Source organism: Carya illinoinensis, chromosome 2, assembly GCF_018687715.1.
Source record: "Carya illinoinensis cultivar Pawnee chromosome 2, C.illinoinensisPawnee_v1, whole genome shotgun sequence".
In the NCBI taxonomy this organism is placed as follows: Eukaryota; Viridiplantae; Streptophyta; class Magnoliopsida; order Fagales; family Juglandaceae; genus Carya; species Carya illinoinensis.
The window spans coordinates 20,257,870-20,273,364 of NC_056753.1; the positions used below are offsets into that span (position 1 = coordinate 20,257,870).

Genomic DNA, 15,495 nt, shown 5'->3' on the forward strand with positions numbered 1-15,495 from the left:
CTTTTAGGATATGTAGATGAGGGAGATTTAAAACTAAAATAATTGTCAATCTCAAGAGCTATTCATTAATTTAATCCACAATTAAGGTAAGAGCTGTGCTAGCACGAGATCTGTCTCAACAAGAGTGAAAAAAAAAAGGTCCTTTCGTTTTTTATGTACTTAAACAATTTTAAAAGATTACAATATTATTAAAAAATATTTTCTTAATTATTAAATAAATAAAAAAATTATCGGAACCCAATCGAGACCCAACTATCGGTAGGAGTAGATTTATTCCAAAGGTAAAACATATAGATTTTGTTTAAGAAGAAATAAAGTATAAGATATTTGAATAACAATTTTCTCTAAGATTCTTCAACCAAAGATTTTAAAAATCTCATTTTGATGGACATTGAAGTAATTGGAAATAGAAAAAATTATGTCAAGACTTTGATTTTTCTTGGCATCAATTCATAAAGTTCTTTCAAAATTATAGAGATTTTTTTTACCTAAAGTTACTTTGTCTTGACTCTCGATGCATTGGCAACGATACTATTTGTGAATAGTATTTTGTCAATAAACTATTAATTTTACTCGTGAAGAAGAAGAAATAAAGTAGATTTAAACAACAATTAACTTGAAAATTTTTCAACCAAAGATTGAAAAGATTGTTTTGATGGACTTTGAAGTAATCCTCCTCCTGGGCCTTAGTTCGTACATCCCTTGTATTGGAAATAAAAAAAGAAAAAACTTCACAACCTCTCAACACTCTACACTCCATATTTTTTTTTTAATTTTTATTATTTTATCTTTTATCAAATATTTAATATATAAATAATGAATAAAAGAATTAAATTAATTTAAAAAGAATAAATTAAAAAAATATTAAAAAATTAAAAAAAAGTGGAGTGTGGAGGTTGTGTTGCATTCCTCGTACAAAAAGGAACATGAATACTTTGCTTTATCTTGGCATCCATTCTCAAACTTCTTTCAAAATCAAAACAGAGACGCAGTTGACAATGATACTGTTTGTGAATAGGATTTTGTTAAGGAAAATTTCGTCACATTATCATCTTGCTTTCATTCCATTATGTACAGTATCACTATTAAATAATCTTTTATTAGATGATTTTTTTATTATCCAATGACAAATACGCCACATCTTACGTAATAAGATAAACCATTTATTGCCCCCACCGAGTTCCCAATGGCAAGAAGCTTTTAGATTGAAGGACATGAAGATGACATCAATTCAAATTCATTTATCACACCATGTTAATGAATCCATTGATTCCTCACAAAAGGTTTACTTGCTTGACAAAACAACAATCATGCAGAGAGTATCGCATTTCAAAGAATTACTGATAACAAGACAATAAAAGGTTAAGAGGTAAACAGCTCAAATCATCTTTTAGACCTCAAATCAGTTGCTCGTAGGAATTGGGGTAGCATGGAAGACAATAAATGACATAATTCAAGCATCATGCGTAATGGAGGAGACAATCCATAACACAAAATCATAGCTAACTTCAAAACACAATTCCCATAGCAATGTTATCATATAACATCTACTTGAAAAACAAATGCACCGTAAATGAACCCCACTCAAAAGGAAAACAGTGTACCAAAATCGAGAAGTAATTTAACAGCAACCCAACTGTCCTCTGCATTACTATTTAAAAAACCCGTCACTATGGATCAATATTTTATGGGAGCAATAATTTCTAGATGGGAACCGAGTTTCTCCTCAGCAACCTTCTCAGCTTTGACCCTCAGTTTTGTCAATTGCTTCTTTCTCTCATAAGCAACCTGCGACCTCTCCTTTCTCTTCCTCTCAAGCTCCTACAGAGTTAAAACAGTTGGACATATGTTAAAAAGCATTTACAAGAAATATAATTAATTAGTGGACAGAAATGAATAACAAAATACGAAAATTGATTTATGAAACTGATTTCTTGACTTTCTAAACATTAAACAAATGTTAATTCAAGAACCACAACAGATGCGGAGTCAATTGAACCTCTGACACAAATATAAATATTAGCATTGCACTGAAACACAGCACAAATTGAATGCAAAAAAGGAGTTCATTGAAACTGTGTTAAATAAATTTGTTCTTACACGCCACATGGCAAGGGGTATGACATGTAATGCCAAAATTGAGCCATATGACCGAAGCACTTCATTTAAGACTGAGCTTCAACGATATTACATATGACATATGTTAATCTCGATTATCAAAATCCAGTGTCAATACTCTACTAATGCAATGATATGACTGTAATAAGAATCCTAAGATTTTTCATATCAAAAACTTGCCCCACAAATCAAAATTATAATTCCCAAAACGATCAGAAAGTTTACAGAAAGCACAATTGATCATCAGATTGTGAAGTCAAATCCCACAGACTTATAATAGTCGTCACACGTACAAGTGCAATAGGTAGTCTAACTAGAAGGTACAAATTGCAGTAAAAAATAAAAAATCCTACATCATTTAATGGTATATCCAATATATAATAATAAATCATGTCAGCATGCCACAACGGGACTCATCAGTAAGAACCTTAAGAGATGAAATAAGACAAAATAAGAGATGAGAAAATGAGTTCTTGGAAGAAAAACAAACTTAATATTTAGAGGTTGTAGACAAAATGAATCATAAAATGCAAACCGAATAGATAAACTCCGAGCAGAGGCTAAAGCCATCAACATAATTAATAAACTAATATGAAGCTAAACAGTATACATATTACACTAGTGACAACTGAAAACAAGCAAAAATTAAGCAAAGACCCAAAGGAAAAGACAAAAAATAAAAAAAGGTCGCAAATTTCACCTTAATAGTTTCGTAGTGGTTCCATCCAACTTCCGAGGAAAGTTTGCCTAACAAGCAGTACTTGTGTCCTGCTTGAAGCCTCAAAACCCTGTTTCACAAAACCCAGAGGCAAAAATCATTACATTTGAAAACAACTAAAAACTAAACAATTTCCAAATTGAAATGAGAACATCGAATGAAGAAAAAAACATTATTACTGACTTGAGAGCATCAGGAATGACCATCCGCTTGATCTTATCGTACGGAGGTGGAATCCCCTCATAGGCCTTCAATCGAGCAAGAGCCGCGGCTCCACGCTTGGTCTTGTGTGGAATCATCCTACAAACAACAAAATATCCCTTTTATTTTCCGTTTACCAACAACAAAGAGAAATGAGCTATGTTACGGAAGAAATGAGCTATGTTATCATTTCATCTCCCCAAATCTCATACGGAAGCAAGAGCATTGGTTTCAAAAACAACAGATGGATATAAATATATGCACCCGCGAATGGTGCGCCAAAGGATCTTAGCAGGGGCACGGAAATGGATTGGGCCGTGGGAAGGCTTGGTGTTCATTCGCTTGCGGAGGAACCTCATGTACTTCATCTTCTGGCGGACCAGACCCCCCGAGATGGCGATCTCCTCACACCGCACCACCACGACCTTCTGCCCGTTCAGCAGCTCTTTCGCTATGATCGACGCCAACCTACCCAGCATGTGATGCCGAGCGTCCACCACCACTCGCTTCGCACAGATCCCTGATCCCGACACCATCTCTGCCTCTCTCTTCCTCTCTGTCTCTCTCTTCCGGGTTGAAGCGGCCAACGAGTCTCAGGGTACGAGAAAGAGAGTCTAGGGTTTTTGGGGCTTTTATCTAAACTTACTTTGTGCGGTTAAGATGTGATTTGGAGCAGCATCGGACGGCTAGTAGAATGAATCAGAATCATGAGAGGTTGGGTATTGGGTCAATGACACAATAGCTTCACCCTAAAAAATGAGGCTTTTGGGCCTCTAGTTTTTGGCCCATCAGTGAGAGAACCTTCTGCGGGTGAATTTCGATCTGTCAACTTTTAATTTTTTTTAATGATTTCGATGTCTTATTTTTTTAAAAAAATATAAAATGCTTATTTGTCGACTTCTATCGAGGACATCCCTTCTTAATCATAGACACCATAAAATAAATTTATCTATGGACGAAAAAATTGGTATTTAAGTTAATTTTATGTATAATACAAGAAAAATCACTTTTATCGACAAAAATTTTAACCACGATATAAAATTTTTAGCTAAAAGTTTTATATTCAATTAAGAAAATTTTAAATTCATTACTAATATAACTTTTAACGATCCAAATTGTTAACATCGTTTATATTAGTCGTAAATAAATAAGCAAAATCATTAAAATGAGAAAGTAATTGTGATGACAATTCTAAACGGAAAGACGATTGTAATCATCGCTAATAATTTTACCGGAATGAAACATTGCTAATGAGTTACACTTTTGTTATAAATAGAAAGTTTTAAGGAAGCTATAATTATTTGTCAGTTAAAATCTAATAATCGATTCTTTGTGGCCTAATTTATCTTTGTAAAAGGTAAATCTATATTGATAATATAAAACTCGTATTTAACAGTTTATTTTCAACGAAAAGAATTTTAAATTCATCGTTGATAACACTTTTAACAATCAAATTGTTACCATTGTTTATATTGATTGTGAATACATAAGCAAGAAAATTTTCTACCAAATGAGAAAATAATTGTGACTACATTTCTAGAATTAATGACGATTATAATCAATGCTAATAATCTTAGCTCAATAGAGCATTTTTAACGAGTCGCAATTTTGTCATAAATCATAAGTTTTAGTAAAGTTATAATTATTTGTCCGTTATAGTTTAATAATTGATTGTTGCGACCTAATTTATTTTTGCAAGAGGTAAATCTTTGTCCGTTATACACCTACAACAATTTTAATTGATGCCAAAGGTCATAATGTTGTAGAGCAATGATAATAGCTTAAATGCGTATAATTTCACTAATTTAAATAAAGCATTATAATACTTTTTTTTTTTGTTATACGTTTGGAGGAATGAGGTTTCAAACTCCAAACCTCCATTTTGGAGGTTGGGGGTTATACCAATCAAGCAACAGGTGTTCAACAAAACATTATCATATTTAGAAAGTGCCAATTCTTGTATTTGTTTTTTTTAGTCATATGGAATATTTACTTATTTTTCTCAATTTTAATGATATTCTAAGAAATTATTAGATTTGCAGTTTTAAATGAAACAATTTTTTAAATTTTTAGGTAACATGGCCTTGGGGTACGTACATGTATGCATGAACTCAGTTTTTAAGGATAAGTTGTGGAAGTCTATCAAAACTTAGGCCCAAGTGAGTTTGAAACTCAAACAAAATTGAGAATGAGTCTGCATAATGAGTAGGGGTGTATTGGTCCAATTTGGTCTAATTTTAGATAATAAATGGAATTGAACCAGTATTAATTAGTTTTATATTTTTAAAAATCGATTCTACACCTATTATTTTCCTAAACCACTTCTTTCAATTTTACCGATTTTAATCCGGTTCAGTCCAGTTTTTCAATTTTAATATATATTATATTATATAATATATAGTATATAATATTATAGTGATAATATATTATTGTATATTATAATTGTACTATAATGATATATTATAATATAAACTATAGTGATATATTATAATATATAATACAGTGATATATTATAGTATATTATAATATATAATAATATAGTATTAATATAACTATTAATAAAATAAATTATAATGATATAAGATTTTAAAATTTAATATTATATTAATTAATAATTTATCATATAATACAAAAATATATTATATATAATTATATATTATATATAAAAATTATATACAATATAAAAAATTAATATATATATATATGAACTAATCCGATCCTGTTTTAAAAAAAGAAAAATCAGAATTGGACCGATTTAAAAAAATAAAATAAAACTGATACTAGACTCAACTAAACTCAATACCAGACCAGGTTCAGTCTGATCTGGTTTACCGGTTCACCAATTTTTTTTTTTTTTTATACCCCTACATAATGAGCTAGAATTCAAATTGAATTCCATCTCTTTTATCTCCTATATATAGTGAAGTGAAAGTAAAATGAAAATGGTCTACCACTTATATGCGATGTAAGAGTAACGTATAAAAAGGGGGTGTATGGCTTTTATGAGGAGGGGCGCTGCACAACATAAACACAGTGAGGAAAAAAAATATTACACCCAAAGTTGCATTGTGAAGGAGAACGGAGAAAAATTGGAATTTCCCTTTTTGTCTTATTGCTATTTTCACGTTCTAGAAACAACATAATTGTTATTCTTCCTACAATTTATTTTAAATATTATTTAAGAGTTTATTTATTTTTAGATTTTAGAGTTTATTTCCGTAAACATATCTACCTAAAACACTAGAATATTATATTACAATATTACCGTACTTAGAATATATTTGTAGTATTCTAATATGTATGATAATATGACTTATTATCTTCTATATTTAGTTTATCAGAGGCGCTTCACGCCGATCGGACTGTAAATTAGATAAAAACAACCCTCCATTCATGTAATGCCACGTAGGAAAAATCAGTGTTAGACAAATGGGGTCAACCACAGGGAATCATCAATTCGTTAACCCCATTTTCATCTTTCCGTCTGCAAGCCCTTCTCCCCTTCTCGCATAGCACTTGTCTCGGACGCATCCCATCTCAGCACGACGCCGACTCTCACCCTCCTTTCTCCGCATCGCCGTTTGCCCTTTTGTTTTGTTTTGCTCCATCGTGTCCTGCACGACCAACGCAACCCCCCCATAAACACCTTAGCCGCGACAACCCCTCGCCACCGTCACACCGATCCAAGCACAGCTGTCGCGCGGTGACCAGCACCACCAAGTCGATTGGCCACCGTTTGGGCCCTTCGGTTCCTCCATCAAAACTCACGCCCAGCCCCGTCGCACTTCTCATGGCAACGCCACCGTGAACCTCCCCACCAGAGCAGCCCCAACAGTGAGAACCACCACCACTGATTTCCGCCCAACCACCCCTTAAGCAAGTTTTTTTTTTTCCCGTCTCTCTCTCGTTGCTTTTGAAGAAGAGAGTAATTTTCTGATTTTTTTTTTTTTGTGCATTTTTGCCCAGCCCCGTCGCACTTCTCACAGCAACGCCACCGTGAGTCTCACCACCAGAGCAACCCCAACGCTGAGAACCACCACCAGCCAGCCACTAATTTCCGCTCAACCAGCCCTTAAGCAAAACCTTTTTTTTTTTCCCGTCTCTCTCTCCCTCTCGTAGCTCCACCATCTCACTCGTTCACTCACCCAAGCCGATTTCACCCCTACGCCCACATGAATAATTGCCCAGCTATTCTGGGGTGAAAGTACCCAGTTTCCAAAAACAAAACATGCACAAATCGGTTTTGATGAGATTGGGTTTTGGTTTCCTCTTGCGCATTTGTGTCTCTTGGAGAGGTTGAATGCTTTGAGTTTTTGCGTGGTGTGAAGAGTAGATTTCAGCGATAATCCATGATGATGAAGGCCCTTGAGAAACTTTGATTATCAAAATAATACGGAGTCCAGTGGTGAAGATTTGCTAACTGCAATAATCTCTTTCAGTGTTTCTAGCAAATTTTTCTGGGCAACCAAACACTAAGTTAATGAAAGCAACGTAAGAATTTCAGTATTTATTACAAGTAAGCAGGGAAAAATCTAGAATGAAATACCGTGATAAAATCTAGAAAGCATTTCCCTTTGTTGTTTGGAAGGCAAATTCAAAAGCCAGAAGGCTTTGGTTCTTCTTATCAGGTGAGATGCGGTCACACCATCATAAAGATGAAATGCATATGTGGCAGAAGTGTATTAGCGGGCTGATTTTAATGGGTTATCATCCCAACCGGTCAGAAGGTTTTCTCTTTAGTTTATTATGTAAATCAATCAGTATCAATTAATAGCATTATTTTATTGTATTTTCATTATTTTTCTAACTATTTTATTTTATTTTCTACAAAAAAAATATCATTAAAATATATTTAGAGAAGATATATCATAAAAATCACAAAAATTCCAGATTTACAAAGATCAAACCATAACTTCAACAATAGCTTCACACAGCTTGCACTTGCATCGAAATCCATATCCAACCACAATATTTCAAGTTCAACATATAACCCTCAAAATATACTTCAAAACATACACAAGTTAATATATCTTTCTATCTAAAAACATAACAGACATGGAGGTTCTACTTACCCAACAGAAATCTGGAAATCTTGAAGGAGACAAACTCTTCAATGCATGATTCTCTTAAGCCTTCTCGGTTTCACTAGTATAAGTGAAGGAGGTGTGATTTTTGTGTAGAACTCTTTGTGTGTAAGTGGCGTGAGAATGAGCAGAGAAATGAGAGAGGGGCTTTCGGTTTGCAGAATACAAAATGAAGGAGAGGAAAAAGAAGCTCGCCAGCAACAAATATAAGGCACTAACACATTCTCTCTCTTTGCATTAATGCTTCATGGACAAGTGTACAAATTTTGATAAATTGGATAGTGAAAAAGTGGTACAAATGCTATGAACTACTAACTGATCTTGTTTTCTAGGTGGCATGAGGCGTTACCCACAAAGGGGATTTCAGCTAATGATGTGGCAACCCAAACTACAACAAATTTTACTTTTAGGCATGAAATGTGTTAGGGACGAAATTTAAATGTACTTTTTAGAGACAAAATTTAAATTTCATCTCAAAACATGAAAAACTATATAAAACCATTTGAACAGAAGAATATCATTTCGAATAGGATATTCTGGGATGAATTAAATCGTATCAACAAGTATAAACCGTTTGAACTAATCAAATTCAATTCGAAAGATAATTAAGCATGTTCGAAGGGTGAATAATCTGTTCGAACGATGATTACCTTGTTTGAATGCATAAAAACAAGCATTCAAACAATCTAAGCATTCGAACGAGATTGTTTAATTGTAATAATATATTGTTAAAGATTATTGTTAAAGAAGTCCAAAATATTAAAGTAATATTTTAGTTAAATAAATATTATTTTAAAGATAGTGTCATTTTTTCTATTATCGTGAATGTTAAGTATAATAAAAAGAAAATATAATTAACAATAAAGATGTTAGCAAACATTAAAAATAAAAACTATATATTAATTACATCCCAAAACTCAAATGTTCGATACAACATAAAAAAGTAAAATAATAACTAACAATATATATTTGTTCAATAAATCAAAATTTTCCTGTAAGGTAGTTAAGCATCCATACAACTCCTTAAGCTTCTCCATGATTGGCTCAATGAACTCCTCCTTTATAATTTGGTAGTAATCTACCAATAGAGCTCGTACCTTATCCAAAGTAGTCTTAGCAGGCTGTCTCTCAACACCGACAGTAGCAGTAGAAGCTGGATTAGTAGGCAGAGGAAAATCCTGTACTGCATGAGTTTTCGACAAGTAGCCCTTGCTCTTGCTAAATGTGATTTTGTTAAGAGACCTCATCTGTGGCAACCTTCTCTCACTTGGAGTCACTGCAACCCCTGATCGAAGTAGGATGTTAGATATCACCAGTGCGAATGGTAGACTACTTCCACCTGAATACCATGACTCTGATTGAATGCAGAGGAAGAAATACAATGCCAAATCAATTGGCTCCCCCTGTGCTATCCGTAACAAAAATCTGGTTTGCTCGATCCCCAAAATCAATATTGTGTTTTTTTGGATCGATGTTATACCCAACAATCAGATTAAACATTCTGAAAAATGATATACAGTCGGCCTATCGGATCACCTTGCTGCCATCATATGGAGGAGCCGAAGGGTCTCTCACTAGCTGACGGACCTGATCATCTGTGAAACTATCATCAGCTACCTCATTGCCGTCTCACTATCATCCGAGCTAGCATTCAGCTCATCGGTCTCTACATCCGGCTCTGGCGATGAGGATGCGGTTGGTCTGTCTGTATCAGATGGTGCAGTCGCTGCTCTCGGTGTAGCTGCCACAGCCGCTGGAGGATATGCGTGGCATATCAAGGTACTTAGTAATAACGCAAGGAGAGAAGATGATACTCAATCCGCAGACTAATAAGTTGTAGCACAAAGCGTCACTAGACTCCTCTCCCATGGCAAGGTAAAACTCACCGACCATCTCAGAATAAGATGTTCCCCTCTGCCAATATATCGATGTCCATCCCCAATTGGTGATGATGTCGTATATGCTCCATCCCTCCCATGAAAGATCACCGAAGTCATCCAAATTGATCTCCCGCTCAACTAGTATAGGCCTTATGACCTGTTGAGCAGCAGCTGCTCTGCTACTTTGGCATGTCTGATCTCGGGAACATTTTCTTCCACTGCTTGCCATTAGTATACTGTTGATCCACAAAACAACATAGGAAGTAAGAATATAATTAAAATAATTATGTAATTATATTATTGAAGAAGTATACTATATTGAAATGAATTGAAATAATTAGTTCGAACAAAACATATTCTGTTCGAACATACGGATCCTATTCATTCGAACAAGCAACAACTACATTTGAACACTGGAATTTGTGTTTGAACGACCTTTTTGGTCATTCGAACTCAACATGCTACCATTCGAACTGAAATAAAGCTGTTTGGCAACTCCCTAATTCGTTTGAATAGGTGTTGGCAGACAACATCTTTCATTCGAATAACCTTCAAATCCATTCAAATAGACACTGATCCATTCGAATGGGAACTGAGCTAAACAGCCATGGTTGAGTCAACTTAGCCCCGAGTTTAAAAACCAATAATTTTTTATAATCTTTTGTTTTAATTGGTAGAAATGATGGGGCTTCGCTCCTAAATCATTTCTATTGATTATTTTCTTGTGATTTGGCCTCCAAAAAAATAAAATGGGTTCGGATTGAATCAAAATCCGCCCCCTCACAACCTAACTTTATTTCAAAGAAAAAACTAATTTAATAAATAGGATGAGGACCCATACCTCTTATAGTTCGTAATGGAGGACGTATAGCGGAGTTGGTGGCTGCGAACAGCGGAGGAGATTTGGGTTCGTTCGAATGATTTGGAAAAAATGAAAAACTGTATCACAAGTTATATAATCGTTGTTCTTTTGAATGGACAAGGTATTCGTTCAAACTTACAGGACATTAGTTTGAACTGACAGGGTATTAGTTCAAACGAGATATATAATAATACTAATATATATATATATATATAAGTACAAAAGGTCAAAAAAAATATGCTTTATATTACTAGGGGTGAGTTCGGTCCGGTCCGATCTGGTCTGGACCTATTCGGTCCAGGGTTTTCCCACCCTGGACCGGACCAAACTCCCTAAGGGTCAGGACGGTCTGGTCCCATTGGGTCCGGTCGGTCCATTCGATCCACGATTGACTTTTTTTTTTTTTTTTTTAAATCCTATGACATTTTGTTTAATACTTATGTAATTATATTGTGATATATTTAGTATATATATAGTATAGTATTATATATATTAATAATATGTTAATACTATTAGTCTATTAGTATATAGCAAATTAATAATAGTTATTAACTTATTTGCTATAACTAATAATACACTAGTACTAATACTATAACTAATAACTATATGTAATAATAGTAATACTATATGTAATATATTAGTATTACTATATCTCTTCAAACACCACACATTTATTAATACTCTATGTTATACTATATTAAATAATAGTAATACTCTTATTACTAATACTCTATGTAGTTATATTAAATATTATATTACTAATACTCTATATAGTTATAGTGATTTAATACTAACATATTACATATTAAGTTAACTATACTAATACATTATAAATTTATACATATATGATATATTATAATTTATACCATAACTCTTATAATATGTTAATATATTAATATATACTAGTACTATATATTATAGTTAATAGTTATACATTAAATAGTATAATAATACATTGATACTAAATATATATAGTTATAGACTTATAATGGATTCGTAATATATAGACTTTACTAATAGTTTATAACTAATCGTAAATTACTAAATTCATAATAACTAAATCATTATAAGTCTATAACTATATATATTTAGTATCAATGTATTATTATACTATTTAATGTATAACTATTAACTATAATATATAGTATTAGTATATATTAATATATTAACATATTATAAGAGTTATGGTATAAATTAGTATAGTATTACTTATAGTATTAGTATTATAATTTACAATTAGTATAGACTATTAGTATAGTCTATAACTATTAGTAATATATATAGTTATAGACTTATACTAGTATTAGTAATATTAGTTATGTTGAATCAATTAGTTAGTATAACTATCAGTAATTTGTATTAAACTATTAGTAATTTAGTATAGCAATATTATATCAGTAGTATTAGTTATATTGAATCAATCAAATGGTATAACTATTTTCTACATTATTAGTATTAATAATATTAATATTAGTTATAACCATATATCCTATATTAGACTTAAGAGTCTTAGACTATATAATAGACTAATAGTATTAATAAAACTGTATAACTATATATTAATACTAATTATAGTGAAAAGTATAACTATATAATAATATTAATAGTAGACTAATTGTATAGCTATATATTAGTATTAGTTATATTGTTATAGTGATTTAGTATATTATAATTTATAAATTATAATTTATACTATAACTCTTTTAATATGTTAATATATTAATATATATAGTAGTACTATATATTATAGTTATACATTAAAGAATATAATAATACATTCATACTAAATATATATAGTTATACAGTTATACTTATAGCGATTTAGCTATATATTAGTATTAATATTACTTATAGTATTTAATAACTATATAGTCTATATTAGTATAAGTATAACTATAGTATATTATAATATTAGACTATTAGTATTATTTTTTTTTAATACCATATTAGATTATTAGTATTATTATATAATTATAAATATTAGTATAAGTAAAAAAATTATATAATTAATTTATAAAATTATTTATATAAATTATATTTATTTTTTATTTTTTTTTCATTACGTCCGATCTGGGGTGGAAGACCCCTGGACTAGGACCGGACCGAATGACTATGGTCCTCCTAAAAATGAACCGGACCGGACCGGACCGAATTGGGTCCGGTCCAAAATGGCCGGTCCGGATCGGCCGATTCTCACTCCTATATACTAATACTAATATATAATACTAATATTAGTATTAATATTAAGACCTATATATAATATAGTGTATATATATTATATATATACAATAAGATATATACATACTAATATACTATAATAACCGTTGGCTCTGATACCAACTATCTATACCAGGATATATAATATAATATAATTAATATATAAATATAATTGAATAAATATTAGTAATCAAATGCATGAAATGCAGAAAATAAGGGCAGGAGATATGGAAAGGAGTTTACAAGAGAGAGTATTTGAAAGTGACGAGAGAGAGAAGGATTGGGAATGGCTTCAGATGGAAAATTCTGAATGCCTTCCCGTACTTACAACCTGTCTATTTATAGGCACCAAAATAGTAGATTATAATAATATTACTGACATGTACAGTGACTCCAATAACTCATACACAGTAAATAGGCGGCTACATTTATTAAACGTGGACGGCTAAACAGTAGCTAGACGATTATTGACTGACGAGCATCTTGAACAGTGTTCTGATAATGGACAAAAATGACAATAATCTTCTAAAATTACATAATATGAGGGTCATAATTTACAAGTTCCAATTCAAACGGATATTGAGAATATATCATCTGCAAGAGATAATATGATGAGTTGTCATGAGAATGAGAGACCTGTTGAGAGGAAGAGGCCTGTTATAATGGTGATGATGTTGTCTGATGTGCTGGAGATAATCTGACTTGATGGTCTTCTTCTTCATCATTGCCCGAAACTTGTGACATTGCCTCAACTAATTTTTTTAAATCCTTTTTATTGGTAATTGTTGCTAATTGAACTTGGAATCTACTTCTCTGAACTAAAACCTCAAGGGCCTTGGTAATCTTTGAGAACATTTTTACAACATGATCATAATTATACTTTTCCCACCATTTTACGGTTGACGGGTCAAGAACATAATGTTTTTGAGAGCAGTATGAGGTTTAATGATATATTCTCACTTCATCATCTAGTTTAATTTGGTTTTAAGGAAGAAAATGAGAAGTGGTGGACATTGTGATAATGAAGGTGGATAATCATTTTGTAATGTAAAAGCTTGAAGACTCTCCTGCAAAGGTGGAGGAAGAATGAGAGATTCTGGTTTAAACTGATTCCACCATATTAGGAACCATCGTGGGAAAGTTTTAATTTCTTGTAGTTTGTCAAAATGGAGAGACAAGGAATGGCGCAAATTCTTGTTCTATCTTAAGAATGTTTTGCTCCATATTTGCTGATAATCATAATAATTGAAATAGGGAGAATCATACGGTTGAAAAAATCTTCTTGTTAGATATGAGCTTTTTCCCCACTGTTCTAGAGTAAGAACATGTTTAATAGTAAATTTATAAAATGCAATAATCAGAGTTATAGGTGGAGAAGGTTGAGATTGTAGAGTGTTGCCCAGATGACTAACACAAGAGGGGGGTGAATTGAATTGTATTAAAAAAAATAACAATTATAAATCAAATATATAATATAAAATATAAATAAAATATGAAATAACAATAAATATAAAGAGTAAGGGTAAGAGAGAAGCAAACTCAGTATGTTAACGAGGTTCGGCCCCACTGCCTACGTCCTCGCCTCAAGCTACCCCTTGAGGATTACCAAATTCACTATTCAACCTCCTTCGGGTGGAGATAGAAACCTATTACACCTTTGAAAAACACCGCTACAAAGGATCCGTGTAGAACACCCTTTACACTTGCAATCACCTTACACGTGGTGATTCAACTATTCCCCGTGTAGAATACTTTCTACACACACAAGGGTTATACACACCCTTTTTCTGATACAAGAGCTGATAGTGGGTAGGTTATCAGAAAACACTCCTCAATGAGTGAAATAAGAACAATACAGCGCAAACTATATCTCTCAAAATGAACAAGGATTAAGGCTCAATGCTTAGAGAAGAGAGAATGAAAGTTTTGAATGAATGTTGTATGCTCTTGGTGTTGTTAATGTGAAGCTCTCAAATGATCTATTTATAGGCATATGAGACTTCATATTCAAATTTAAAAAGATTCACATGTCAAAGACAACATCATTCACTTTTTCAAAAAATTCAAATAAAAGGTTCTTCTTTTTCAATTGTCAAAGACAACATCATTCACTTTTTCAAAAAAATCAAACCTAATCTTTTACTTTTGGCATATGACAAAATGAGCACACTTTCCTTTTCAAAAAATTCAAACCTAATCTTTTACTTTTTGTATATGACAAAATGAGCACACTTTACTTTTCAAATTTTTCAAACAAAATCATCTAACTGTTGTATAAGTCTAAAAAAGCATCAATCACTTTTGAAAATATTCAAATAAAACATGCACATGTGAAAGATGACAATCAATCATCTTTAATATTTTCAAAGTTCAACCCTTTAATCAAGGCATGCACATGTAAAAGATGACAATCAA

The 15,495-nt window shown here is 32.2% G+C and overlaps 1 protein-coding gene across 1 annotated transcript; it reads right to left on the reverse strand.

Moving 5' to 3' along the window:
- Positions 1-1,486: 1,486 nt before the first annotated feature.
- On the reverse strand, positions 1,487-3,659 carry LOC122300282 (60S ribosomal protein L13a-4). Its single transcript, XM_043110804.1, has 4 exons — positions 3,302-3,659; positions 3,020-3,136; positions 2,819-2,906; positions 1,487-1,821 (listed from the first exon to the last, which is right to left on the reverse strand). The coding sequence occupies exons 1-4, from the start codon at positions 3,571-3,573 to the stop codon at positions 1,678-1,680; spliced, it is 621 nt and encodes a 206-aa protein (XP_042966738.1). The 5' UTR covers positions 3,574-3,659; the 3' UTR covers positions 1,487-1,677.
- Between the last annotated feature and the right edge of the window lie 11,836 nt (positions 3,660-15,495).

Excerpts from the sequence above, each read along its gene's own strand:
- LOC122300282 (XM_043110804.1), bottom strand. The coding sequence starts at position 3,573 with ATGGTGTCGGGATCAGGGATCTGTGCGAAGCGAGTGGTGGTGGACGCT. Across the intron at positions 2,907-3,019 it reads GTCATTCCTGATGCTCTCAA|GGTTTTGAGGCTTCAAGCAG; the intron begins GTCAGTAATAAT and ends TTTGTGAAACAG. Across the intron at positions 1,822-2,818 it reads ACCACTACGAAACTATTAAG|GAGCTTGAGAGGAAGAGAAA; the intron begins GTGAAATTTGCG and ends TTAACTCTGTAG.